This window comes from Ovis aries, chromosome 26 (assembly GCF_016772045.2).
Source record: "Ovis aries strain OAR_USU_Benz2616 breed Rambouillet chromosome 26, ARS-UI_Ramb_v3.0, whole genome shotgun sequence".
Classification (NCBI taxonomy): Eukaryota; Metazoa; Chordata; class Mammalia; order Artiodactyla; family Bovidae; genus Ovis; species Ovis aries.
Genome location: NC_056079.1, coordinates 5,990,904 through 6,018,866, shown reverse-complemented (window position 1 = coordinate 6,018,866; position 27,963 = coordinate 5,990,904). Strand labels below are relative to the sequence as shown.

General features: G+C 52.7%; 1 protein-coding gene across 2 annotated transcripts; it reads left to right on the top strand.

Moving 5' to 3' along the window:
* The first annotated feature begins 22 nt into the window (after positions 1-22).
* XKR5 (XK related 5) lies at positions 23-27,808 on the top strand. 2 transcript variants are annotated; one of them, XM_042241469.2, is made up of 7 exons: positions 23-110; positions 2,424-2,607; positions 8,284-8,468; positions 10,041-10,250; positions 10,907-11,076; positions 14,419-14,530; positions 16,307-27,808. In XM_042241469.2, exons 1-7 carry the CDS (start codon positions 53-55, stop codon positions 17,374-17,376), a joined length of 1,989 nt encoding a protein of 662 aa, XP_042097403.1. In that variant the 5' UTR covers positions 23-52; the 3' UTR covers positions 17,377-27,808. The 2 variants fall into 2 exon arrangements, with proteins under 2 accessions (XP_042097403.1, XP_060262953.1); XM_060406970.1 differs by lacking the exon at positions 10,041-10,250.
* Positions 27,809-27,963: the final 155 nt, after the last annotated feature.

The window sequence follows — 27,963 nt, the reverse complement described above, 5'->3', positions numbered from 1 at the left end:
CGGCCAGAGGGGAAGGGGCGGGAGCGCAGGAGGCGGGCGGGCGGCGCGGAGGATGCACGCAGGGGTTCTGGGCCTGTCTGCCCTGCTGCTGGCGGCCGAGCAGAGCGCGCGTGAGTGCGGGGCAGGCCACGCTCGCCCCTCCGACCCACCCTGACGCCCGGGAACCCTCACCCCCGCCCCGCCACGGCGGCAGCCTGCACCCCAGCACTGCGCGCCAGTGCTAGCCCTGGGCACCCCGCACCCCCGCCCAGCCCCTCGGGGATCCCCGCGAACGCGTGACCCTTCCGGGGAGGCGTAAATCCCCCTGAGGATGCATGGACCCCCGCCCCGCTGCACGCACGGTCCTCCGGGTGCCTGAGACCCCTCCCCTGCGGATGCACAATCCTCTCCCCGACCCCCAGCCCCAGCCCTCGTCCCCAGCGGACGGGCGATCCTCGCCGGGAGTCTGGGAACTTCTGAACCGCACCCCCGCCTTCCTCCGGAAGGCCTCTCGGTGCTGCGGGGCCGGGGCGCTGCACGCGGGCCTGGCGCGCCCTGCTCGTCCCTGCCCGCTCCCTCGCCCGCCTGGGGTCCGGGCGGCGCGGGGACCCGTTTGGGGCCGGGTTGGGGTGGGACCGAGCTCGACGTCGGCGGAGCTCTGGAGGACAGTTCACCTCCTGCCCGGAGGCGGCCGGTTGGGGACCCCGAGGCCGAGTGCTGAGCGCGGTCCCGCAGCCGCGGCGGAGCGAGCGCGGGGAGCGGTTTCGCGCCTTTCCAGTTTGAACGTGTAACTCCTTCAGTGCCGGCGCCGAGGCCTCCGCCGCTCTCTGCCCCGCTCCCTGCAGCTCTTCTTCCTCCGCGGGGTCCCCCCGGATGGCGGGTGCGGAGTGGATTTGATGGGGCTCCAGCTTCGAGACCCCCAGGGTTCCTCGCCCCTCCCCAGCTCGCACCACATTTGAGTGCCGGCCCTGAACTTGACCCCTGGAGCGAGTTGCCCGTCACCCCCCACCCCTGCCCCCGACCTAGTGTTAGCGGGGCCCTTATGGACTGCGGTCCGTGCAGTTCCCCTGAGGTTTCTAAGGTGCACGGAGGAGGCGCCAGGCTGAGATCTGCACCTAAACTCCCGCCCGGGGCCAGCGCCCCCTGTGAGACAGGACCCCAGTCCCAGCACCCACTCCAGGGGGTGCCGCAGACCAGCTTCTTCCTTCCCTCCCAGCCAGGGCTTGGGCATTCCTCAGCTTGGGGAGGCTGTGACTCCACCAGACGCTTTTTGCCTGGGGGACCCTGGTTTGCTCTGTGTGCCGGATGATTAGAGCAGGGGACCGAACCAAGGAGATCCAACCAGTCCATCCTAAAGGAAATCAGCCCTGAATATTCACTGAAAGGACTGATGCTGAAGCTGGAGCACCAATACTTCAGCCATGTGATGTGAACAGCTCACTCTTGAAAAAGACCCTGATGCTGGAAAAGATTGAAGGCGGGAGAAGAGGGCGACAGACGATGAGATGGTTGGGTGGCATCACTGACTCAACGGGACATGAGTTTGAGCAGACCCCTGGGAGACAGTGAAGGACAGGGAAGCCTAGTGTGCTGCAGTCCATGGGGTCTCAAAGAGTCAGACAGGACTTAGCGACTCAACAAAACACAGAGCCTGTGGACCAAGGAGGGGCTGCCCAAGCTTCTCAGTCCAGACCTGCAGGGCTCCTGTCTGTACCCGGGGCTGGTACCCTCTTGCTGCTGCAATTCACAGCCTTATGCACCCATAAATCCATGTTAAACTCTAACACTGGGAAACCCAAGCAACAGTCGTATCAAACAATTCCTGTGAGTCCTCGGCACCCACCTCTACTGTCATTCATCAGGGAGGGCAGATCCAAATTAGATTGGTCAAGCTCCTTCCGCTACCTGACCCTGTCTTCTACTTGTTGCTGTTTAGTCGCTAAGTCATGTCCAACCCTTCTTCCACCCGAGGGACTGTAGCCCACCAGGCCCCTCTGTCTGTGGGATTTCCCAGGCGAGAATACTGGAATGGGCTGCCATGTCCTCCTCCAGGGGATCTTCCCAACTTAGGGATCAAACCCATGTCTGCTGCATTGTGGGCAGATTCTTTACCACTGAACCACCTGGGAAACCCGACCCTGTCTTAGGATCTTCTGTCCCCAGAGGGAAGGTTTTACATTTCTTAGCACATGCTAAGTATCCAGTGTTTTGTGCACGCTGCCCTATGCGATCCAGCAGTCTCCTTGGACCGTGGTGTCTGATCCTTTGGGTAGCTCTGGCCCTTCCTTTCAACCTCCTTCCCATCTAGGCTGCTTGTGGGCTCTGCCGGCCCCCCGGGCTGGGTCTAGCAGGCAGCCCAGACAACTCTGGGGATGCAGTGTTGCGCAGGCGCCCCTCGCCCCCAGCCTCCCACTAATCCTCTGGTCCTTCCTCTTCGGCCCCAGGCCTCTGCACTGTGGTTTACTACTTCACCACAGGCCGGCTCCTCTGGGCCTGGCTGGTCCTCTCGGTGCTACTGCCTGGCTTCTTGGTCCAGGGCCTGAGCTATCTCTGGTTCCGAGAAGATGGACGTCAAGGTGGCTGCTTGCTGGTGGTCCTGCACCTCCTCCAGCTCGGCGTGTGGAAGCGGTAAGAACAGACAGCCCCTTTCACCCCGCTGGGTGACTTCACACCTGAGATAAGAGAGTCGTTCTGCACATAGAAAGCCATAGAAAGTGAGTCAGTTCGGGGCAGCCCGTGTGAACCCTACCCTGTCACCCCAGGAGGGCGGCACAGATTGAAGCAGCGGAGTAGGTTGCATGGTGACATTTGTATTAAGTTTTTATTGCGAGAAGAAACCATTTGAGTGCCAGGACCAAGAGTGAGTGAAGTCGCTCAGTCATGTCCGACTCTTTTCGACCCCATGAACTGCAGCACACCAGGCTTCTCCATCCATGGGATTTTCCAAGCAAGCCAGGGCCAAAGTTTCTCATAAAAGGCAGCCTGGACAGGCGAGTGCTCAGTGGGCTGGCCTGTGGGAGACCAGACCAGTGCAGCCCTTCCCTCAGGGTGCAGGAAGGCGCCAGGGTGGGAAGGCCGTTCAAGGAGTGGTTGTCTAGTCTCAGATCTCAGGCTTGCTGCTGGGTATTTTATGCCCTCAAGCTGTAGCCCAAGGCTTTCTTTAGAGGAACTGAAGTGAGTTTTATGGTGTCCCAGCAGACTCTGAGGAGGAAGTGAATCTCAAGTTGGAGGCAGAGGGTGCTTTTTTTTGTTTGTTTTTGGCCTTGCTGCCAGGCATGTGGAATCTTAGTTCCCTGACCAAGGATCGAACCCTGGGCCCTCTGCAGTGAAAGCCCGGAGTCCTAACCATTAGACTGCCTGGGAATACCCCAGAGGGTGCTTCCTATAAAGATATCATGCAGCTAGCCAAATTTAACTGTGGTTCTCTGAGCTGGAACCCTCCATCTCTAAAGGCACCAAAAGCATTTTCAGCCACACCAATTTAGCCTAATGGTGGGCCATTGTGTTCAAGCTGTGTGGTTTCTCTGAAAAGATGAGATTCTGACCAGTGGGGAGAGAGCAGAGGCGGCTTTTCCTTCTGGCTCGGAGGGGATTGGAGCCTGTCGTGGGCACTACTCACGCGTGCAGATGCTTCTCTCAGCCCAGCTTGGTCTGAAAACCATTAAGGGCTCGAGTCCTTCTGGGGACCACCTGGTACATTATAGCCAACAAGCATGTGACCTCAAAGACAGACCACCTCTTGAAAAAAATGAATCAGCTTTCCCGTAAGCAAACATGTCATAGCTCAGAAGAAGAGTAAAGTCTGCGCCAGTCACTTGAGAGAAGCTTCCTGAATAATTGTCAGATAAGTTTGCCTTCTGGGGTCCTGTGGGGACCCTCCAGCCCATCTGATCCAATACCTTTTTCAGAAGTGGGGCAGGGTCAGGGTCACGTGTCCACTTTCATGCTGGTGTCCAACACTGACCCCCTTATTCTTCCCCAAGTCTCTCCAATGATGTCATGAATACTAAATACATTTTTTAATGGAAATAAATGAAGAGATACATAAAGATTAGAAACTAGGAAAAACAAATAGTCATCTATATCTCTTCTTATTTTAAAAGTCAGTTAAGGTGACTAAAATATATATATATAATTTAAAAGGACCAAAAAAAAGGCAAGAAGAAAGAAAAGAAATGAGAACACTCAGGAAGCGGAAGGGAATGTTGGAAAAGAAGGTAATGGCAAAATGCAGTTACTCGAGGTGAACCATAAATTTGGGTCTGAGTTTTGTTAACATAAGAAGCTCCGTGGTTTGCAGTGTTTCTGTGTTTAAAAAAAAATTGAACAAATGGAAATCTACTTCCTTAGAAGAAAGCTTTGAAAGTTAAAGTAGAAAACAAATCTGTTTCTCATCCTGAAACCAGCATATCTGGCTTTCACAGAGAAGACACTGGATAATGAACTGTCTTGAAGCAAATCCACACGGAATTTTGTAATGGACTCCCAATCAGGGTCAGTCAAGAAGCCTCTCAGCAAACTGCAGTTCAGTAAAAGCGCCTCTAGGTGGAGCCAAAGGAACTCTGTTTGCTAATTCTCTATCAGTTCAGTTCAGTCGCTCAGTTGGGCCCAACACTGCAACCCCATGGACTGCAGCACCCCAGGCCTCCCTGTCCATCACCAACTCCCGGAGTTTACTCAAACTCATGTCCTTTGAGTTGGTGATGCTGTCCAATTATCTCATCTTCTGTCATCCCCTTCTGCCTTCAATCTTTCCTAGCATCAGGGTCTTTTCAAATGAGTCAGCTCTTCACATCAGGTGGCCAAAATATTGGAGTTTCAGCTTCAGCATAGGTCCTTCCAATGAATATTCTGAACTGATATCCTTTAGAATGGACTGGTTGGATCTCCTTGCAGTCCAAGGGACTCTCAAGAGTCTTCTCCAACACCACAGTTCAAAAGCATCAATTCTTCTGCGCTCAGCCTTCTTGATAGTCCAACTCTCATCCATACATGACAACTGGAAAAACCATAGCTTTGACTATGGTTTTACCTTTTTAAAATGGGATCCTGGCTAGGATGGTAAAGAATCTGCCTGCAATGCAGGAGACCCAGTTTGATCACTGGGTCTGGAAGATCCCCTGGAAGAAATGGCAACCCACTCCATTTCGTGCCTGGAGAATCCCATGAAAAGAGAAACCTGATGGGCTACAGTCCATGGGGTCACAAGGAGTCAGACATGACTGAATGACCTAGCACACATGAGGCTTGATACAATGCAGAAGACTGTACTGACTACAGAGAAACCAATTAAACAAAAACCTCCTGACATAAAGTAGCTTATAAAAAGTTCAAGGAGTTAATACATAAATGTTTTCCTTTTTTTCTTTTATCCAGCCACATGTCATGGGATCTTAGTCCCCCCACCAGGTACAGGGATTGAATCTGTGTCCCCTGCATTGGAAGTGCAGAGTCTTAACCATTGGACTGCCAGGGAAGTCCCATGTATTTTTTAAAAATTCCAAAAAGTACCGATAATGTTAAGTCTGACTGTTCCAAAGAACTTGACATTAATAACTACTTGTTTAAACAAAGTCAGTTACATTTTGTTTTTATATTTCTACTCTAATGCTACATGTTGCTGCTGCTACTGCTAAATTGCTTCAGTCGTGTCCGACTCTTAGCGACCCCATGGGCTGCAGCCCACCAGGCTCCTCTGTCCATGGGATTTTCCATGTTACCACCGAGTAAAAAAAATTTTAAGCCTGTAAATGCATTTGTAAACACAGCATGAGATGATAGAAGAATACCTAAACCATCTCATCCTGAGCCTGTGTTTTCGGTTAAAAATATTTGTTTAGTGGAAGGGAAAAATTATTACAAAGATAGTTGAGATGAGCTTTAAGGATATGTAAGGCAAGCTTAATATTGATGGGTATAAATTTAACATTTAAAAGTTTGTAATGTACATTCCCATCAATAAGCTTATGAAAAGATGTTCAACTTCACTAACCATTAGGGAAATGCAAATCAAAACCATAATGAGATACCACCTCACACCCATTAGGATGGCTACTATCCCCCACCACCACAAAAAAAGAAAAAAAAAAACCAAGAACAGGAAATAACATGTTAGCAAGGATGTGGAGAAATTAGAACCCTTGTGTACTGTTGGTGACCGTGTAAAATAGTGTAGCTGCTGTGGAAAGCAGTATAGTACTTCCTCAATTACTTAAACACAGAATTACCATATAATCCAGCAAGTCCACTTCTGGGTAAATATCCAAACAAGTTGAAAGCAGTGTCCTGAAGTGATCTTCGTACACCTATGTTCGTAGCAGCATCATTCACGATAGCCAAAACATGAGGCAACCCAAGTGTCTATTAACAGATGAAAGGATAAGTAAAGTGTGGTCTCTACATGCAATGGAAAACAGAAGCGAATTCTGTGACACGCTGTGACATGGATGAGTCTCGAGGACATGATGCAGTAAGGCACATGGATAATTCCACTTACATGAGGTGCTTGAAGTGACGTGAAGTCGCTCAGTCATGTCTGACTCTTTGTGAGCCCCTGGACTGTAGCCTACCAGGCTCCTTGGTCCATGGGATTTTCCAGGCAAGAGTACTGGAGTGGGGTGCCATTGCCTTCTCCAGGGGATCTTCCCGACCCAGGGATCGAACCCGGATCTCCCGCCTTGTAGGCAGACACTTTACCGTCTGAGCTACTGGGCCCCAGACATGAGGTGCTTAGAGTAGCTGGAAACAGAGAGAGAGAAATTAGAAGGGGGGTGGCCAGGGCTGGGGAGAAGGGACCACGACCATGCCACTGGGTGCCTTTATGCCCACCTTGTCCTCTCTCCCCAGGACCCCTCTCATCCCTCTCGTTTTGGCACATCTTTCTTCCTGCTTAAAACTCGAGCGTGTGTGGCATTCTTTCCATAACTGAATCTCGGGCTTCTAGAGAGCATCTTCAGTTTCTCTGGTGGCCTCTGCCGTCTCCAGCAGGTGGGGGCAGCCCATAGAGATGCCTGCTGAATGAACGGGGGCAGCTGGGAGGGCAGGAAGGGGGCTGGGGTGTCCCCAGAACTGAGGATTCAGGACCCAAAGGGCAGCTACAGGTTTGTCTTCATCTGCTTTTTCTTAACATTCTGTTTGGGTCAGAGATCACAGCTTCAAAGACTCAGTGAGAAATCACTTCACTCCGGGATCCAAGTCATGAAAAAGGAAAGCTGTTTTCTCCTGAGCCCCTTTCCTGGGCTCTCGGTACCCTGATTAAGAACATTTCAAAGAGGACCCCCTCCTGTTCTGGCTGAAGAAACGCTGGCCGGAGATCAGAGGGAGAGGGCGTTTGGGGTAACTTGAAAGGCACACCCAGCTCTGGTTCAGGAATCAGTAAATTTAAATGATTTCCAGTTTTTCTTAACTTGGATAGGACTGAAGTTTGCGATCGCCTGTGGACTTGGCAGGCACGCCTGCCCCCGCTGCAGGCAGGTGTAGGGATTACCTTGTTCCTGCCCCTGGGAGGGTGAGGGGGAAATTGCTGTGAAAACCTGAAGTCCTTAGAGCCTGCAGTGACATTTTTATACATGCATAACCGTCCAGGTGGCACAGACGGTGGTCCATGGCACTTCCTGTGGGCTTGCATGAGACTAAAGCATCAGGAAAGGTTTCGAGGATGGGTTTATCAGAAGCAGAATGAAACAGGAATATTTACTGACTTTTTTTTTTTTTCTCTTGTGTTCACTCCTTTTCCTGGACGTGAGGCAGGTGGCCCCCACTGGAGGAGCCAGTGTATCCCTGTGCCCGGGCCAGCCTGGTCTTGCAGACCCCCTAGTAGCCCCCTGCCCTCCCTGCCGTTCAACGGGACTGCATTAATTCCCATCACAAGAGGCTCTGGAGAAGGGCATGGCAACCCACTCCCATATTCTTGCCTGGGGAATCCCATGGACAGAGGAGCCTGGCAGGCTACAATCCAGGGGTCACACAGAGCGACTGACACTGGCGGCCCCAGGGTCGGAAACAGGGCTCAGGCTAAGCTCAGGATTCGCAGGGCTCAGAGAGAGCCCCCAGCAAACCTGTCTGCTCCCAGCTCCCAACCCAGTGGCCCTTCCACTTGTGGGCAGAGTGAGGTCCGCTGGTCAGGGTCCCCACACTGGGAACAGGAGCGCCACCCACAGCCTAGAGTCAGGGCTTAGGGACCTGGGGTGCGGACGTGGCGGGCTAGGCCCTAGAAGGCTCTCGGTCTCTAGGTGGTACGCCAGGAGAGGGGTCCGACTGAGCCCTCGTAGTGCGGTTCTGAGTCCTGGCCCTCCTCTGTCCCAGGCATTGGGACGCTGTGTCCGCCAGCCTCTGGAAGGAAGGGCAAGCCGCCCCCCAGGCCCCGCTGCTGCTGTGGGAGGCGGACCTGGCAGCCCTGCGCCTCCTCGAAGCCCTGCTTCAAGTCGGGCCCCACCTGCTGGTCCAAACATACATTTTCCTCGCCTCTGACTTCACTGCTCCCATGCCAGGTGAGTGACTTCTACCCCCGACCGCAGACTGCCTGACTTCTCATGGGGGACAGAAGCTAACGCCTTGTTTAGCAAACCCTGGCAACCTAAGATGTCCTCTGTTAGGCAGAGTTAGGGCAGCCCAAGCTCACTACAGTGCACAAAAGTGAAAGTCTGAGTCACTCAGTCGTGTCCGACTCTTTGCGACCCCATGGACTTTAGCCCTCCAGGCTCCTCAGTCCATGGGATTCTCCAGGCAAGAACACTGGAGTGGGTCACCATTTTCTCCTCCAGGGGATCTTCCCAAACCAGGGATCAAATCCAGGTCTCCTGTATTGCTGGCAGATTTTTACCATCTGAGCCACCAGGGATGTTACCTACGATGCCCAAGGTGACGGTTAAAACTGGCTTTTGTTTGGGGCGGTGAGTTCCCAGGGGGTGGACTTCCTTCGTGGGGGTCGGTCCGTGAGAGGAAAGTTGCAGGTGGTGAGAGGACCCTGAAAGCACTTTGGGGAGGCCTGCGCTGCCCCTTGTGAGATCAGTGTTCCGTTTCTCCTGGGACTAACTCCGTGCAGCCTGAGCCTCACCCCTTGAGAGCAGTGGGATCAACACCTCGGGCGCCGGCAGAGGCACTAGCACTCAGGCCAGGGCTCAGGGTGTCTCCTCCGGGCCTGGCACCCCCTGCTGTTCTGGTCTTATCTGGTCCTTTGTATGGACTGAGGGTTTCCCTAGTGGCCCAAGTGGTAAAGAATCCACCTGCCAGTGCAGGAGATAGAAGAGATGTGAGTTTGATCCCTGAGTCGGGAAGATTCCCCTGGAGGAGGACATGGCCACACACTCCAGTATTCTTGCCTGGAGAACCCCACGGACAGAGGAGCCTTTCGAGCTATGGCTCACCAGGGGTTGCAGAGTTGGACACAACATACATGCACGCGTATGGGTTGAGCTGCAAAGTACAACTGACATGAAATACCATGTTCAGAGCCGTTAAGAGCTGCTTCGTCATAAACCAGAGGTGCCCGAGGGGCAGTGGCTGGGCTGCCTTTTTTTTTTTTTTTTTAATAAATTTTATTTATTTATTTATTGACTGCCCCGGGTGTTCGTTTTGCTGTGCGGGCCTTTCTCTGGTTGCTTTGAGTGGGGGCTACCCTCTAGTTGTGGGGTGCGGGCTTCTCGTTGCAGTGGCTTCCCCTGTTGCTGGGCACAGGGTCCAGGTGAAGGGGCTTCAGTAGTCATGGCAGGTGGGCTCGGTAGGTGCGGCTCCCGGGCTCCAGAGCACAGGCTCAGTAGTCGTGGTGCTCGGGCTGAGTTGCTCCCTAGCACATGGGATCTTCTTCCCAGACCAGGGATCAAACCTATGCCTCCTGCATTGGCAGATGGCTTCTTTACCCCTGAGCCACCAGGGAAGCCCTTGAGCGTTTTTCCTTAAGTGTGAACCCATGGACAGCCCAGCCTGCCTTGGCAGGGAGGAGTACCCAAGTCCTCGTTTCTTCTGCATGGAGACAGGCCTGCATGTTTGCATAGAGGTGGCGATGCCCTCTGTGAAGGCAGGTTCTGTCGGTTAGCAGTCATGGGGTCCCGCTTGCCTTCCAGGAGTGAGTGCCCTGTGCTCCTGGACCACGCTGTCCTGGGCCCTGGTGTGCTATGCCCGATCCCTGGGCTCCATGAAGCCGGACCACCCCTCCGCACCCTGGACGGCCCTCGGCTGCCAGCAGCTCTGGAGGATGGGCATGGTTGGGGCTCGCGTCCTCAGCCTGGTTCTCTTCTTCCGGGCTTACGGTGTCTGGGTGCTGGTAGTCACAGGTAAGCTGAGCTGCTGTCCCAACCGTCTACGGCTGCACGACAAGCAACCCCAGAGCTTAATGCCTGAAAAGAACCATTGGTGAGCAACGACCAGGCCTCTGAGGGCCAACCGGGGTTTGCTGGGGGTTCCTGCCTGCAGGGTCCTCACACCATCCCTATAGGCTCGCAGGTATCTGGACCCACCTAGGGGCTTCCCTGGGCTGGCTGTTCAGACATCCTGCACCCGGGGCCCCTCCACCCTGTCCATGCAGGCGAGGCAGCTGGCTTCAGACGAGACAGCTGAGAATTCCAAGAGCAAGGGGGTGGGAGCGGCCAGTCCTCTTAAATCGGGCCCAGACCTGGATGAGCACGACTCCGGCTGAATTTTGCCCGGCAAAGCAGTCTCGGCCAGCCCAGGTTCAGGAATGTGGAGGGAGACCCTGAGTGTCCCTGAGTGTCCAGGGAGAGAGGAATGCACGAAGGCTCACGTGACATTAAACGTTTTGTGTCCCTCGGATCTCTCCTGGGTTTTCGTCCGTCTCCTTGGATGCCAAGTCACACGCAGTCAGAACAGAGGAGGGTTACGGCCCCGGATTCCGAGTCCCTGCCCCAGCCCTCCTGCTTCCCGAAGCCCTGCCCCCTCGCTGGGCCCTGACTCCTGGGGCTGCTCTCTCCAGGTGCCCACTGGCTGGTGATGACCTTCTGGCTCGTGGCTCAGCAGAGTGACATCGTGGACAGCACCTGCTGCTGGAGGCTCTTCAACCTGCTCGTGGGTGCCGTGTTCATCCTCTGCTACCTCAACCTCTGGGACGGCCCCTCCAGAAACAGGATGGCCACGTTCTACACGGCAAGTGATCCTAACTCTACTGTATGCGTGGAATGTGGGCGTGCATGCGTGTGTGTGTGCATGTATACAACTGTGCACGAATATCTATTGTGAAGCAATAGCTTGATTTTAGGAGAAACTATGAAAGGAATTATAGTCTTGAGCAGGGATGATGACCTCTGAAAGGAGCAACCGGATGTCTGTTTCCACGTAGTTACCAGAGCGAGGATTGTGGTGTATTTGGTGAATGCTTTTCAGCAACTCTCTACATCAGCCCATCTGATAAAGATAACCACAGTTCTATTCTTTGTCATATGCGTGACATCCTTGTCAATCAGCTCAATTGCTGAGTTACAGCTGTGGTCATAGTTAGCGTGAAAAGCACAAAGGTGACATAATGCTCATCTGTAGGCAGCTTCTAGTGCATTAGAGGAAATAAGCTTGTACCCAAGTAATAATAAAGAGGCAGAAAGTGGACCAAGGCCAGCAGAGAAAGCAGTGTCTGAATCGCATAGGATTATCACTTCCTGCTCGGATGACCAGGGACACTTTTGACGAGAGGCAGGAAGTTGAGCTGTATCGCAGGAGGCAAAGGAGAGCCTGGATCAGCCACAGGCTTCAGAGTTGAGGCTTTGGAACCAGAGGGCTTCCATGGGACCCTGGCTCTGTCATTAACTGTTACCAACTGTGACTGAGAATTTAGACTCTCTGGACCTATTTTTTCATCAGCGCATCAGAAACTCACCTCTTGGTGTCGCTGAGAGAATAATGTTAATACCCACCTACTTTTCCGGGTCCCTGTGAAGAGTAAATAAAATAATAAACTTGGGCTGAAATAAGCAACCAAGAGTGGCCTTTACCGAAAATAGAAGTTGAGACTTTCAGAGGTGCCGGTGCTTCAGGTTGGAGACCAGAGTGAAGGGAAAAGCCAGGGAGGCAGGTCCGGTCCAGGGCAGGTGATGGCGTGGTCACCTCTGGGTTTAGGAGAGCCCTGTAGAGCTCGCTGACCCCCGAGGCCACAGGCCCACAGAGGACCCACGATACTGGGTGAGTCACCCCAAGCCTCAGTCTCCACATCTGGAAACTGGGAGTAACCAGGCCCCTTACACTGTGTGGGCTGAGGGCTGGGCGTGTGGTCCAGCCCAGCCCACACACACTGCAAGTAAAAGAGGGTGAATTTCATTGTCCGTTTGTGGGCGCTCACGTGCTGATGTCCAGAGGCGCCCTGAGAAGCAGAACTAGATGAGGAGGCGTTTCACGTTTGCTGCTTCTGCTTGCTCTTGTCACGTTCACACCCTCATCAGCAGCTCGTGTCCCGGGAGTTTTACGGGAAGGGGGCCTTCCCAGGTGGCTCGCGGGTAGAGAATCTGCCTGCCACGCAGGAGAAGCAAGAGACTCGGATTCAACTCCTGGGTCCCAAAGATCCCCTGGAGCAGGCATGGCAACGCACTCCAGTGTTCTCATCAGGAGAGTGCCATGGACCGAGGGCCTGGCGGGCCCCAGTGCAGGGGCTGCCCAGAGCCATGGCTGAAGTGATTGAGCACACATGCGCACACACAAGGACGGGGGGGAAATGCTTCCTTCTTTCCAGCCGTCTTAGGTGCTGGACCACTGAGCTCAGAGCGATCAAGCAGGAGAGGCAGAGGTTAGACACTGCGGAAGTGTCAAGTGGGGAGAAGCTGCAGAATCACAGTGTAGGCTGTGGAAGCTGGGGGGTGCCCAAGGGAGAGCGCGTGTGGATGGTGCTGAGATAACAGATCCAGACACGGAGGAAAGGCGAGGGACGCAAATGCTGCTAAGTCAACTGCAGCAAGGAGAGGGGTCCCGCATGGACTGACCCCTCACCTCCATTTATGTGGAGGCGACTGCACGTTTTAAAGGGGGAACAGGGGGCAGGGAACAGTGTGGTCTCCACCAAAGTCGGGGAGTGACTGCACACCATCTGCACACCATCGTTCACACACTTCCCACGTATTCATGACGGGAGGCAGTGTGAACACACTTTAGAGCTGGGTTTCCCTGGTGACTCAGATGGTAAAGAATTTGCCTGCAGTGTGGGAGAACCGGGTTCAATCCTTGGGTCGGGAAGCTCCCCTGGAGAAGAAACTGGCACCCCACTCCAGTATTTTTGCCTGGAAAATCCCAAGGACAGAGGAGCCTGACGGGCCATAATCCATAGGGTCACAAAGAGTCGGACATGCCTGAGCAACTGACACACAGAGCTGGGAGAGCCGTCTCCTGGGATGTCTGTGTTTCCGAGGGCTGGTTCCCAGGTCCTGGAGAAGACGGCTCTGGGCTGTAAAAGACTGACATTTCAGAGGAGCAGAGAGAATCTGTGTAATTGCAGGCTTTCTAAAGTAGCTCCCCTGCGTGGGGGGGTCTGGGCCACTTTTGCATTATGACCAGGTTTTTTCCAGAACAAACAGTAAGTTCTCCAGGCAGCACCGAGTTTTCTCGGGAGGAACTTCTTTGGGGCTGGGTCACCACGCTAGGGATGCAGGCTTGAGCTATTAGAAAGTACGTTAGTGTTGGTTTCAAACAGTCATTTCGGCTTCAGGTCTGCAGTTGTTATAGGCCAAGAAGAGTGCTCAGAGAGCCCGTCTGAGTCAAGTTTGGTCCAGAAGAGCATCTTTGTCAGTGGAAAGTGGTTGCATTCACATCCTGTTGGTTCCGTTTCTCTGGAGGGCCCTGACAAATGCAACCACTAGAAACAGAACCAGTGAGATGTGTCTAGATACATAAGTAATGTGTTACAGGGATTTTCTCATGCAATTACAGCACCACCAAGTCCCACAGTCACCCTCCACAAGCTGGAGAACCAGGAAGCTGGTGATTATTCAGTCCAGGCCCAAAAGACCAAGAACCATGAGCTCCAGTCCCCAGGGACGGGAGGAGATGGGTGTCTCGGGCAAATATTTGGGGGAAAAAAAAAATTCTGAAATTGTTATCAATGTTTGTGACTCACTGGGATCCAGTGTCACTGTGAGCTCTGCAGGTACTTTTGATTATCGCATGATAAAACTAACATGTATGCAATTAACATGAGACTATGCAACAGATAAAGCAACAAAGAATTTCCGGTCAGCCCCCCCACCCCCACTCACCAAAGGGACCCCTGCGGCCTTGTGAGCTGTGCCCTTCCGCTTCCCGTGTGTTTCTGCCTCTGCAGACACTTGGCGAGCTGCAGTGGGAACAGGAGGGCCCCCTTGGCGGGAGAGGCTCGCTCAGCCCTGCCCTGCTGCTAGGGGGGCCCAGTCAGCAGTGGGAGCCCCCAGCCCTGAAGGGGCTGCAGGAGATCACGAGGCGGGAGCGTGCCCAGGCTGTGTGCACTGCCCGGGCGTGCTGACTCTCCTGTTCTCACAGGTGATGCTGCTCGAAAATATCATCCTCGTGTTGCTGGCGACGGACTTTCTCCAGGGGGCCTCGTGGACCAGCCTGGGGGCCATTGCAGGCGTCTTGTCTGGATTTCTGATCGGTGAGCCCCGAGGTCGCTTTCGCTGCCCCCCTCCGTCCCCTACCCACCTCCCACAACTTGCTTCTTTGCGGTCAGCTCACTCCAGGGGTAGGAATTGGGGCTCGGAAGCAGCTGGATGGAGACCAGGGCCGGGGCCTTCGAGGAGGGTGGCCAGGCCACGCCCCCGGGCGTGAGGGCCTGGATCGGCCTTTGTCTCCTTTGCTCGGTGGTGCTCAGAGCCGCAAGCCAAGCAGGGGCCGCCCCAGAGGTGGCCTGTTGGTGAGGCCGGGGTGGGGCTCAGGCAGAGCCAGGCTGGCTGGCCCTTCCCCCCAGCTTCCGGGGGCAGCGAACCCCGACTGTCCAGTGCCCTGGACTAGAGTCTTCAGCGGGGAGGTGGAGCCAGGCTATAAAGCAGCAGCTCCAGCTTCCATCTCGAGCTGCCTGGATAAACATTTATTGAGTGTCTACTGCATGCCAGCCTGGGGCTGCCACCAAGAAACCAGTTAAACAGCAGGCTTTTGAGGAAAGTCTGTCTTCACTGAACATACACAGCCCTGTGACTGCGGTGCGGATGGGGTCAGCTCCCCTTTCTTGGTCTCGGGGGGCTCCTCATAGGAGAAGGGGGACAATCCCTCCTGTCCACTGACCGTGAGGACTCAAGACACTGGGTGGAAATGGCCTGAGCCGTGCCCCCTGCAGAGACAACACCGGGTGACCCTCCGTTAGGAGTTCTGAGCCCATTCCCCCAGAGATGCTGACAGCAGGCGAAGGGACGTCTGTTCCTTCTAGCTGCATCCTTGCTGCGTTTCCTGGCCCTGCCGAAGCTCACACCACCCCCCAACCCCCGCCCCCATATCAGGCTTCACACTGTTTATTACGAGCTCCCTGAAACCCGGCGCTTGGTCCAGTACAACAGGAAACTGGAAATAACGTGGGAGGATTACTGGAATGCTCTGCTAAATAAATTATTGCCGCAGTCAACACTTCTGATCAAAATAAATGAAGCTGACAACAATGTGATTCAGATGTTTGTGCACAAAGGAAGTTTTGTTGCTGCTCGTGGAAATTCCTTGATATGGGGGTTTTGATGGGTATGTTTAACCTCTGCTTGGGTCTTGTTTTTGAAATGATTATCTCTCTCTGCCTTCACTTTGGAATCCATCAATCAGTGTGTGGCTGGTTGTGTTCTGGGTATTTGACCCGGTTTTCTGAAAGTGAAATTACCTTTTCTATCAAACCTCTCTCTCTGTCTCACACACATGCTCGCATACATCTAAAGGACTCGGTTGGAGCCTCCTTCAAGGAAGAAGTCATAAAATCTCTAAGATTTAAACTCTGTTCTTACATTTTTTAACAGTAGAAACATTTGCAGCTTATTGGAACTGTGTATGTGTGTATGTGTGTGTATGGATGCACACTCAGTCACTCAGATGTGTCTGACTCTTTTGCGACCCCGTGGATTGTAGCCCATAAGGCTCCTCTGTCCATGGATTTCTCCAGACAAGAATACTGGAGTGGGTTGCCGTTTCCTTCTCCAGGGGATCTTACCAACCCAGGGATCAAAGCTGCGTCTCTTGCGTCTCCTGCACTGGCAGGCGGATCCTTTACCGCAGCACGACCTGGGAAGCCCTAAATTCCCCCAAATACCCCTTCTGATGCTCCAACAAGAGTCCTGTTTTGGATCCCAGATATCACTCTACTCAAAACTGGAGAAGCCGGAATTCTGCAAACCACAGGGAGGATGCGGGACTTCAGAGAACGTAACCTTGCGCTTTTTTCTCCTCCCTTGTTTTGCAGGCAGTGTCTCTCTGGTCGTTTACTACAGCCTGCTGCATCCGAAATCCACAGACATCTGGCGGGGCCCCACAGAGGGTGATAAAGCAGAAGAAGACTCTTCTCCACAAGCCCTGGGCCCGGCAGGGGAGGGACCAGACAGCGTGGGGCCCTGCCCAGAGGAAAGCGATGAGCTCCCAAGCCTGGGAAAGCCCCCCAGCCCACAGTGGGCGCCCCCAGAGGCTGGGCTGGAAAGCCAGACGGTGGGAGAGGCCTCTTTCCTCAGCCACCACCACTGGCTGCTGGTGAAGCTCGCTCTGAAGACGGGGAACGTGTCAAAGATCAATGCAGTCTTTGGAGAAGATGGCCTGGCCCGCTTTTGCTCCCCTGAGTGGGGGTTGAGCCAACACCGCAGCGGCTGGAGGACGCCCCCACCCCCGCAGCAGGAGCCCCCTTCATCACCCCAGGACCCTCTAACCTCAGAGGAAGGCTCTGAGTTTCCAGTGGTGCCCAAAGCAGAGGCTGACGAGACCTCCAGTTACCTGTCTTTTGCCATCGAGAGTCCTGACCGAGCTCCAGCCCAGCAGCCGTCAGCTGCAAGCCGTCAGCTGCGGGAGGGCGGCTCAGAGGAGGGAGCTGGGGCCGCCGCGGGGGTGAAGGGTGCAGGGGGGCGCCCGGGGGGCGGGGGCGGGCAGGCCGGCTCCACGCTGTACTTCAGCGCCACCGCCACCGCCGAAGGGGGGCTCCCCTCCCCCGGGGAGCCGACGTCCCTCTCCGGGAAGGGGCTGGGGTCGGGCAGCTCCGAGCGCTTTCCCCTCAGCGTGGCCGACATCAGCCCCATCCTAGGCCCCGGAGGACGCTTACAGCCCAGCGGCCGGGCCCGGGGCGGCTCGGGGATCCGGGGGCAGCGGGAGTCCCCGCGTCGCCCCGTCGCGGCTGGTACCCAGAGGCCGCTGCCCGAGGGCCGCCCGAGGCCCGCGGACGCGCCCTGCCTCACGTCCACCCCCAAGTGCACGGCCCCCGCCGGGGACTGCGGCCGCAGGGCGAGGCTGGCGGCCGAGGCGGGTTTCCCGCTGAGCACGGTCAGTGGGTGACCCACAGGCCGGCCCGTCAGGCTGGTCGCTGGGGTGGGGACTTCCGACACCTCCACCCGTGAGTGTGCCACAGCCCCTCCGACGTCCGCCGCTCAGCCTGAAAACGAGGGAACCGGATTAGATTGTTTCTAAGGTCCCTGCAAGCACCACCCGCCACACGTTGGCACAGGAGTCCTGCTCGAACACCATGAGGGAGGCGACGACAAAGCTTCCTTCCAATCGCCTGCTTCTGATTAGCCATTCCCTCCTCCGGAGGATCTTCCCTGCCCCAGGGGTTGAACCCGACTCTGCATTGCAGGCAGATTCCTCACCATCTGAGCCATCAGGGAAGCCCCTGACAAACTCTATGATCCTTCCTGTGGCTTCCCCAGTAAACTCAAGGGTAAAACCCAGAGTCCTATTTTATTCTGTTAATAACACTTAAGTGGTTGTTAATCATTCTTCTTTTAAATGTATTTTAGCTGCATTATTTTGTGAAATCCCTTGTAAGCCTCAGGACACCTCAGGCCTCTGTCCCGTAGAAGGAGAGTTGAGAAAAGCCAGAGCTGGACAGAGTTGACTTGGTGAAAACATTTTATTCAGGAGCTGTTGCAATAGGGGATGAGGCCTCTGTGTAGAACTGGCTCAACTCAACTAACTCAGTGTGGACAAGTGGGGTTTACAGCAGAAGGGGCAGGTGGGGCTTAGTGGGTGGAAAATTATAGAGAGGAAACATTGGGGTTAGGGGGCTTCTGGCTAAACCAGTGTAACAGGAAGCTTGCTGAAGGCAGGCCAGTGAGGTCAGACATCCTGGGTCGGAGGATCCGGTGACTGAGGAACCTGATCGGGTGTAGAAGGTGATCAGATACTGAGGGTGGGGGCTTCTGGCCAAGTTGACTTAGGAGGATTCATGCTAAAACTGGACAAAGCAGAGAGGAACACAGAAGAGGACTTGGCTGGAAAGTTCAGGGGAGCCTGAGCAGGGTTTGGTCAAAGAGAATCTTTGTCAGGAGGACGCGGAGAACAGCATCAGTGGCTCCACCCAGGGCTTCTGGCCTTTCCCCTCCACATCGAAAGCTCGGCAAGAACTGGATGCTCTGTGTGACCTTGAGAAAGCGGTCACTGGAGGGAGCTTCCTACCCGACTCCTCCTCGTCTGGATCTCCATGGTCAGGACACGCACTGCCTGAGCGTGATGTTTGGAGATGGCATTGCACGTGTCCTCAGGGGAGGACCACCACGAGCCACCTGAGCTGGAACCAGCAGGTTCAGGACTCATCACGGTGATGGGGAATGAGCCCCGCAGCGCATCTCAGGACGAGTCTGAGGACGGACCGAGGCTGGGGCCGCGGTGTGGGAATTGGGAAGGACCTTGGGGAGCAGGTCTGATTCGGGTGCAGTTCTGTGACCTGGCCTCTGCACCTGCAGAGACTCACGCTCACCTGCAGAGGCTAGACCAGACTGGGAAAGAAGCCACACTTGAAAACCGGGCCAGCCGTTGCCCCTTTGGCTAGAAGCGGTGCATCTTGCGAGGTGCGGTGATGCTTTTTCTCTATCGCCGTCTCCAGGTGGCCTCTTCTGAAGCTGATAACCTGTGAGACCCTGTGAATGACCACGCACAGCCCGGCTGGGAGCATCCCCTGAGCTCCCAGATTTGGGGGGCTGCCCTCTGCTCCCTCGGAATATCGGTAGTCGCTGCACGGCTGTTTGTTAGGCTAAGTCACGTACTGGATGTATCCTGTTGATGTTCCTGCTTCAGTGAGAGGCCGTCACCCAAACCTTGAAAGTACAGGCTGCCCCCGGATATTTGCTTGAGGACATTTATCTCAAATGTGCTGTCGCACAAGCTTTTCTCGTTTCTTTTAAGCCTACCTCACTCCCTTCTCCCTTGAAGCTGCATAGGAAGCAACGCAAGGACTTGCAGGATCGCCTGCTACCGACTGCCCGCACGTCCCACACAAAGAAGGGAAAGCGGGCTCTCCAGAAGCTGATGAAATCACGCCTGGGTCTCCACAACTGTTTCTCTGATGGTTCGCTCCTTGGGACAGGCTGTTTTCTTCAGCTGTTTGCCTGGTGAGGCCTGGCTGGCAGACAGTTTACAGCACACAGTGAACACCCCTAAGTGGAATTAAATTCTAGATTTTTCTGAAGGACTAGAGATTGCGCCGGTCGTAAGAAAAGCCTCTAAATAACCATCTGGGGAGGGGGTTTTTCTAAAAACAGTTGCACGCGCCTGCCTTTGTTGCTGAGGTCCCTGCTCTCCTGGAGCACAAGTGGCTCCTACATTCACAGGCTGGTCGACAGTCTGACCCAGGGGGTGGTGTACAGCATTCTGGCTGGGGTCCCAAGAACCAGAGCACCCTAGCTTGCAGGAGGAGGGGCTTGCACCAGCCCCAAGAGGGTCCTCTCGCTGCAGTGGCGCCCTGGGTGTGCTGTGCTGCTGGTGCTGGTAAGGACCAATGCCAACCCACAGCGAGCAGGCCACAGGAGGCCACGGGGGTGAATGCCCCAGGCCCGCTCTCCACCGCCACTGCCAGAAAGGGAAGGCAGAGGACACGAACTCTCCAAAAGTGGGCGCCCTGAGCCCGGTAGCTTTGGAGGCCAGCCTGGGGCGGGGGGCGCTGAAAGTAACCGCCCGGTTCCCCCTAGCAGTGCTCTCAGCTTCTTTCGCAAACTGTAGCGCGCTTGCCCCTAAACCAGTTGCCCCCAAACCAGTTGCCCCCAAGCAGGGATATGGCCATTTTAAGTGTGCCCTGCTTCTCCATCTCGATGCTAGACCTCAGAGCTATAGAATCTGCAACAGCAGAGATAACACACATCCACCAAGGCTCTGAGCTTATAGAAACAGCTTCTATTCCTACCCCAAAACCTCAGCATTTATAACCCCAAAGATGGGTTTAATATTTGTGTCCCAAGCTGCCTGCTTTTAGAAGCCAGAAGGAGGTTTGACACGTGTATCTTCTCACCCCTGTGCAGAGCTCCCTCATGTTTTGGGATCTTGTGTTGGCCATTTTCTTTAAGATTTTTTTTTTTTTTAACGTGGGTGACTTTTAAAGTCTTTATTGAATTTGTTACAGTATTGCTTCTGTCTTACGTTTTGGTGTTTTGGCCCAAAGCATGTGGGGTCTTAGTTCCCTGACCAGGGATCGAACCTGCATCCACCCCGCATTGGAAAGTCTTAACCACTGGACTGCCAGGGAAGTCCCTGGTGTTGGCCATTTTTGCCTAGGCTTTGATTCCTTACTCTTCCGTTTCTTCCTACCCCAGTCAGCCTCCCAGTCCCTAAAAGGCAGAGGCTTCTGCAGTCCTTGGAAAAGGCTATCAGAGTGAACTGAGAGAGACCCAGAAGGCCACCTCCGGGCCAGGGCACTGAGTCGGGGCCCAGAGGGTGCACCCCGGCTCCACGCCAGCCCTGATGCCTTCGCCCCTGCATCCTTCCCTCTGTGGGCCCCAGCAGTGTCTCCTGGGACGGCCAGCATACCCTCGAGCCCCTTGTCCTGCTCACACCTCCAGAGTGGGATCAGTCAGTGTAAGAAAGCGTTAAACAGCATGGTGGTGTCTTGGGTTTTTCATACTATATTGTGGCGAGCCAAGCATGAGATTGAGACCTTATTCCTTCTGAGACCCCGCTCCTGTGCCCCCAGTTCAGTTCTCATGCTAAGGGCTGATGACACTTGAGTTTTTTTAAACACACAGAAAGGATTTTACTTTAAAACTCAGCTCAGTTGTAGAATTTGATTCCATTTCTCCCACTTTTTAAGATGACCGACCATCCTGGTTTCCCTAAGACTGGGGGTTTCCTGAGATGTGAGACTTTAGAGTTAAACCAGATAGTCTCCCGGGCCGTTTGGGATGGCTGGTCGCCTTGATACCTGTCCACTCTAGACACTTTTTCTACTTCATGTAGCCACTCAGCAGAGAAAACAGTCTCTGGTTTAAAAATCTGGGCAACAATGCAAGGTTCCCAAAATACAGTCCTCCAGCACCAAACCCTTGTCCCCCAGCCCCATCAATCTTGCAAAACTCAACTTGACTAATGTCCCCCTTGCTAATGCTGTCTACCAAAGCCAACATGATGGTTGACTTTAAGCTCCGCTGATGCCAGGAGAAGTCTGCTCTGAAGTCAAAGCTATAGTCCAGATTTTAAGTTAACATCTCCCAGGGAGGAAATCTCCCATGGAAAAATACCATGGAAAAATCCACGACTGACCACAGAGATACATTCATTACGGCAAGACTATAATTACAACACTGCCCGTCAGGGTTTCCATTATAAATGGGGTCTAAATCTTGGTGGAACGCAATTCTTTCCAGCTGGAGCAAACCATGGACAGGTTTCCAGCCCACTGGGGATTTTTTTTTTTTTTTTCTGATTTGTTTACAAATTGGCAAGGCTGGGGGTGGGGGGATGGGAAGAGGGGAACAGCAAAAACAATATGGATTTTTGTTCTTAGTGTATCCTTCAAGCTGAAACTAAGAGAACACAGACCAACCAAAAAATAACCAGTGTTACTGAGAATGACATCCAGACCTGAGAATTTTGGATTTCAAGGTGTATTTTGTCTTTTCTTTTCGTTGTTCAGTTGCTGAGTCATGTCTGACTCCTTGTGACCCCATGGACGGCAGCATGCCGGGCTTCCCTGTCCTTCACCATCTCCTGGAGTTTTCTCAAATTCACGTCCATTGAGTCAGTGATGCCATCCGATCATCTCATCCTCTGTCTACCCCTTTTCCTCCTACCCTCAATCTTTCCCAGCATCAGGGTCTTTTCCAATGAGTCGGCTCCTCACATCAGGTGGCCAAAGTATTGGAGTTTCAGCTTCAGCATCAGTTCTTCCAATGAGTATTCAGGATTGATTTCCTTTAGGACTGACTGGTTTGATCTCCTTGCAGTCTAAGGGACTCTCAAGAGTCTTCTCCAGTACTGCAATTTGAAAGCATCAATTCTTTGACGCTCAGCCTTCTTTATGGTCCAACTCTCATATCCGGACATGACTATTGGAAACATCATAGCTTTGACTATATGGGCCTTTAATTTACTTTAAAAGATGTAATATTTGGTAGGAGAATGGAGATTCACTTTTTTTTTTTTTTTTTTTTAATGCCTGGAAGAGATGAGATTTGGTGCACTGTACCTCTGAGGGAAGCTCTGAGGTGGGAGATCCCTATAGGAGATGAGACCTGGGCTCTCTTCTGCTCTTTCTCCAGCTAAAGTCTGACTGGACAGAAGTCAGTTCAGGGTTCTGAGCCTTGGGTTCCTCCTCTGTGAATCAGATGCTGAGCTAGCCTGGCTGCCTCACAGAATCCCTGTGCACGGCCTCACGGCCAGCGGAGATGGCCTGCCCACCTCCGGGGCAGGGCCCTTCAGTTTGCGCACCCCCTCTCCCAAGCCCAGTGTCCCGGCTGCCCTCCAGAGAAGGTGGAGCCTGAGTCACTCCATGCGGTTGGGGGTGCTTTGTTCCCCAGACCATGGAGGAAAGGGGACACCACCACCTGCAGGACGCTGACGTACCCCTGAGCAAGTGCATCCTGGGTCCTCATGGAGACTTAAGCTTGTTTTGACTTAAAACGTTTTACAGTAATTGCTTCAAAGCCATAAACTCACTTCAGGGCATCTCGCCACAGTCTTATAACCTCGTGGGGGGTCACAAGGTCAGCCTCCTGCGAGAGTCCTGTAGGGTGAGGGCAGAGACCCTTCTCAGGCTTTGTGGGCTCATCGGGTGGTCATTAGAAATGATCAACTGACCCTTAGAAACAACTGACAAACAAAACAGGAATTCCTGAAATGTTCAGTCCCAGCCTCCCCTTCTAAAAGCCCCTGGACTTCTAGGAACACCAGAGGAAAAGAGATTGGTTCTGGTGGCCGGTCCTGTGTTTGCTTTAAATCACAGCCATTGCAAATCGAGGGATAAATATTTCCTTAGATACTCAGACCCCACTTTCCCTTCTCAAACGCCTGAAGAATTTAGAGGTCAAGATTTTTTTCTCAGCAGTCAGGAAGCAATGTGATTAATCTGAGTAATGGAGTTAGGTGGACAAAGGTCCAAGTTGCATTTTGTAAGGTTATACAAACTTTTAGGATTTCAGGTCATTTATTTTAAATAACTATCAGCTAAAAAGTTTAATCTGGCTTCGTTTTGACTTGGGTTTGAAATAAATGGCCAACTGCTTTCTCCTCTCGCTTAATTCATGACAAGGTTTAGCCATAATTCTAAGTTGCAAAGAGCCCGTTCTGTGCAGAGATGAGCATCCCCTGACATGTTAATGCATTAAATGGCCATAGATCTTGCTTACTTTTGTAATGAAGACGTGCTGTGTGGGGCTGTTACTAGATGTGTGTTATGGAGTTAAGCATACTATACATCCGTGTTTTAAGAGCAAGCGCTAGCATCACATAATCCCCAACCCTGCGTAGCAGGGGCAGCTGACAGGGATTTCACTGCAGTCTCAGGCTGGCTCCCCGCACCTGCAGGGTGGCGTGGGCTCAGTAGGTGGCGCTCTTGCCCCTCCATCAGCCCGCTCCATCCTTCATCCATTTATGCACAAGTTTAGTTGGTAGATTTTAATCCGCTGCTTTCAGTCATGCTCGCAAACACCCTGCATGGGCGGCAGCTCGAGCTCTGAAAAGCTACACGTGGCCCTTGCGTCTCCCAGCCAGCTGAGGCCCTGCCCTTATCAGCTGTGGGCTTAAGGGTTTATTGAGATAATTGTTAAGAGCAGAGCTGGGCTTCCCAGGTGGCAATAATGGTAAAGAACCTGCCTGCCAATGCAAGAGACATGAAACTCAGGTTTGATCCTGGGTCAGGACAGTCCTCCGGAGGAGGGCGTGGCAGCCCACTCCAGTGTTCTTGCCTGGAGAATCCCACGGACAGAGGCGCCTGGTAACAGCACACACAAGAGAAAGAAGCCGATCTGAAAAGACCACGTCCTGTGTGATCCCAATTCTGTGACGTTCTCGAAAAGGCAAATATGGAGACAGTAAAAAGGTCAGTGGCTGCCAAGGCTTGGGGGCAGAAGGCAGGGGGATGAACAGGTGGAGCACAGAGGATGTTTCGGGCAGTGAAACTACTCTATGTGATGCTATAATGATAGATACACACAGTCACACGCTTGTCCCAACCCATGGAGGCCACAGCGCCAGGAGTGAGCCCTGACGGAAGCTGTGGACCCTGGGTGGTGATGGTGCATCCGTCGGTTCATCAGTCACAGCAAATGTGCCATCTGGTGGGGATGTTGACGATGGGGGAGGTGATGCCTCGGTCGGACAGGGGATATCTGGGAATCTGTACCTTCCTCTCAATTCTGCTGTGAATCTAAGGTTGCAATTTAAAAGCACTCCGTTGTTTTAAATCTCAATTATCCTCTCTTCTCAGCCATGAGCCAAAACCTACTTTTATCTCTCAGAACATTTCATCAAGCACCTATCTGTGCCAGGCCCCTCGCCAAGCGCTGGAAACACAAGGTCCAGCTCTGGAGTGTGCAGTCCGGTGAAGACAGCGGCACAAAAGGCAGAGGGCGTGTCTCCCTCGCGGGCTGCGGGCGTCAGACACAGCCCACCTGTGAGGAGCTCAGCACAGTTTTCAACCCGATAAGGTGCTTTGCAGCTGTTATACCTGAACCTTTGAGTCTGTTAAAAGAGCATCTTGGGCGAGCTGATTGAGACCTGGAAAGGCCCAGGAGTCATGACACCTCCTTGCTGGGCATTTCCTCCAAGTCCAGTCGGGTGGTTAGCAGTCAGCACTTCAGTCTGCCTGACTGGGTCTGGGTCCCTGCTCCATCCCTCGTGAGCTGAGTTAACCTTTCTGTGCGGAGTTTCCCTCAGGGCTCTGAAATCAGTGTGACAGAAACAGCCTCTGTTACAGGATTGTGTGTACAATCGAGTGAGGTCTAATATAAAGCTTTCTCTTTTTTTGACTGCACCGCCCAGTACATGGGATCCTAGTTCCCCGACCAGGGATCAAACCCATGCCCCCTGCATGGGAAGCATGGAGTCTTAACCACAGGACCATCAGGGAGGTCCCCTATACAGCTTTTCACCAAGTATTTGGCACAGATGAAAACACAAGGTTAGTAGAGATTACTCTCCCAGGTGGTAGGCATGTGGGAGGAGGTGAATATGCCACGAACTCCTTATCTTCATGACCACACTTAAATATATTAAAACCTCTCTTCTCTGAGACATTTGGAATTTCTCAGATTGTGCAGACCTACCTGACAGCCTTTGTCTGCTGTGTGGTCCCAGGAGGGGTGCCCTGGTGGTGCTCCCCAAAGGGAAAGGACACCAAGACTCCACTCTGCGCCTGAGGGCTGGCTGTCAACCACACTCCCCTAAGGCAAAGAGGAAACTCCCGTGAGAGTTTCCCCTATCCTTTGCACCTAGGATAAAAGCCTGGAGCAACTCACATAGAACTTTCTTTAAGGGGGGCAGGGGAAGGTTACAATTTTTTCCTGGTTCAGAGTTTCTGACGTGTTTCTTCTTGTTTTTCTTCATGCTTGGGGACAGGAGGAATGACACGCGGCTGCCCCATAATTGTGGGGCCTTCTCCAGTGGACCATGATCTATTTACTGAGAATTTTTTAATAAATAAACCACAGCCTTGAACCCTTGTGCCCTTATAAACCAGTTGGTTCTCATGGGGAGAGTTCAGGAGTTTTTATGGAGCAATAGTATGTTCTCATGAGAATTTTATTAGAAATCAGAGACTTGAAATGCATCAAGCAGGAAATTTATGAGGTTACATGGGAACCATCCCTTCATTTTGTCATTCTGGGTTAATTTACTTCTTCACAGTGTGTTGATTTACTTTGTAAATTTCAGTCATGAATTCTAAGCTTCTCAGCAAATTTAAGCCCGCTCATCAATTTCTTGAACGTTTCCCATTTTTTATCCTTAAAATAAGATAGCTAATTATTGATAGCCTATATAAAAAAGTCCAAACATCTATGGGAAGCACATATTCCTGGGCAGAAATGTGTCCAAGCAGGTCTTTCCAAATGGCAAGGAATAAACAGAGCTTAGAGAAAAACATTTTTATAACCCACATGCAATTCTTTACGTCTTGAACTTTTCCACTTACTAGTTTCTCCAAATAATGTTTTTAATTGTGTTTTGCAAAGTACCCAGTTAAAGTTTCAGTCATAAAAAAAAAAAAAAAAAACCAAGCTTGTTTATTATCATGTAACACAACTTGGAAAATAGCCCAAACCCAGAATAGATGTTTGTGTGCCGGTGAAGTGGGGAGGAAGTGTTCTAAACAAGTTTTTCGTCTGGGTCCGTTCCAGCATTTCATTAATTGTGTGCTGATGGTGTGAGGAGAGGGCAGGCCAGGACTGGCCTTGGCTGGAGCCAGGAAAGTGAGTGAGGAACCCCAGGAACTAGCTTTCTGTTAACCAGCTCACCCCTTTGCTGATAACTCAGCCTGACTCCTGGGTGAATCCCCATATTAGGTAATGTCTCCTAATCTTTACATTTAATTCTCAAGTCATAACTATGTGTTTCCAGCCAAATACTTGCTCCGGGAGTTGAAGTTTATCAAGCTGCAACCATGGCATGGTGGCTTTGTCTTAACCTTTTCTGCCTCCTCATCACCCCAAACTCCTAGGCACCTACTTTAGAAAAAATAAAAATCTTCATAATGAGACAACACAAGAAGGCAGCCTGGCAGCTGGCTTCCGATTTCTTGGCACTGAGAATGATTCCAGCTCCCCTGTCCCACCTCAGCTGTTATCTGAGCTAATGGAAGCTGGTCCTTCCTCCAAGATGCAAGCGGAACAGTCTCGGTCACCATTCTCTAATCTTTCCTGGGGTTGCCCGTGTGCCAGGCTCAGAGCTATGCTATATACAGCAGCAGGTTTACTACTGGAAACAGCTCTCTAACGAAGGTCCTGGGCCTCTCCCCATTTCACAGGTGATGAGCTTGAGGCTCAGGTGGGTGATGTAGCCTCTCTGTGATCACACAAGCAGATGTCCTCTTACCCCACAGTGCCCAGACTCTCCAGGGTCAAGGTCTGACCTGGGAGACACCCTGCCCTCGGCAAGCTCTCTTCCTAACTTCAAGCATAAGGAATGAGAGGCCAAGTCCAATGCTCAGAACCCAGTGACTGCCCAGCGCGACCCTGTCCCTGTGTGGGAGAAGAGATGCTCTGATGGCAAATAAACACATGGAAAGATGCTCCTTGCATCCGATGTCATCAGGGAAATGCAAATTTAAGCAGTAGGGAGATGCCCCACACCCCTAGGAAAATAACTGGACCCGGACACTGACATCCCCAAAGGCTGGTGAGGATGTAGAACAGCAGGAAAGTCCCATTCATTGTTGGTGGGAATGCAAAATGGTACAGCCACTTTGGCACTTTCTTAGAAATTAAACATACTCTTACCGGCAATCATGATCCGGCAATCATACTCCTTGGCATTTCCCCAAAGGAGTTGAAAACTTAGGTCCACACAAAAATCTGCGCATAGATATTTTTACTAACTCTATTCATACTTGCCAAAACTTGGAAGCAATCAAGGTGTCTCTCAGAATGTGAATGGCTAAAGAAACTGTGGTTCCTCCAGACAATGGGATATTATTCAATGATAAAATCAAGCTATGAAAAGGCATGG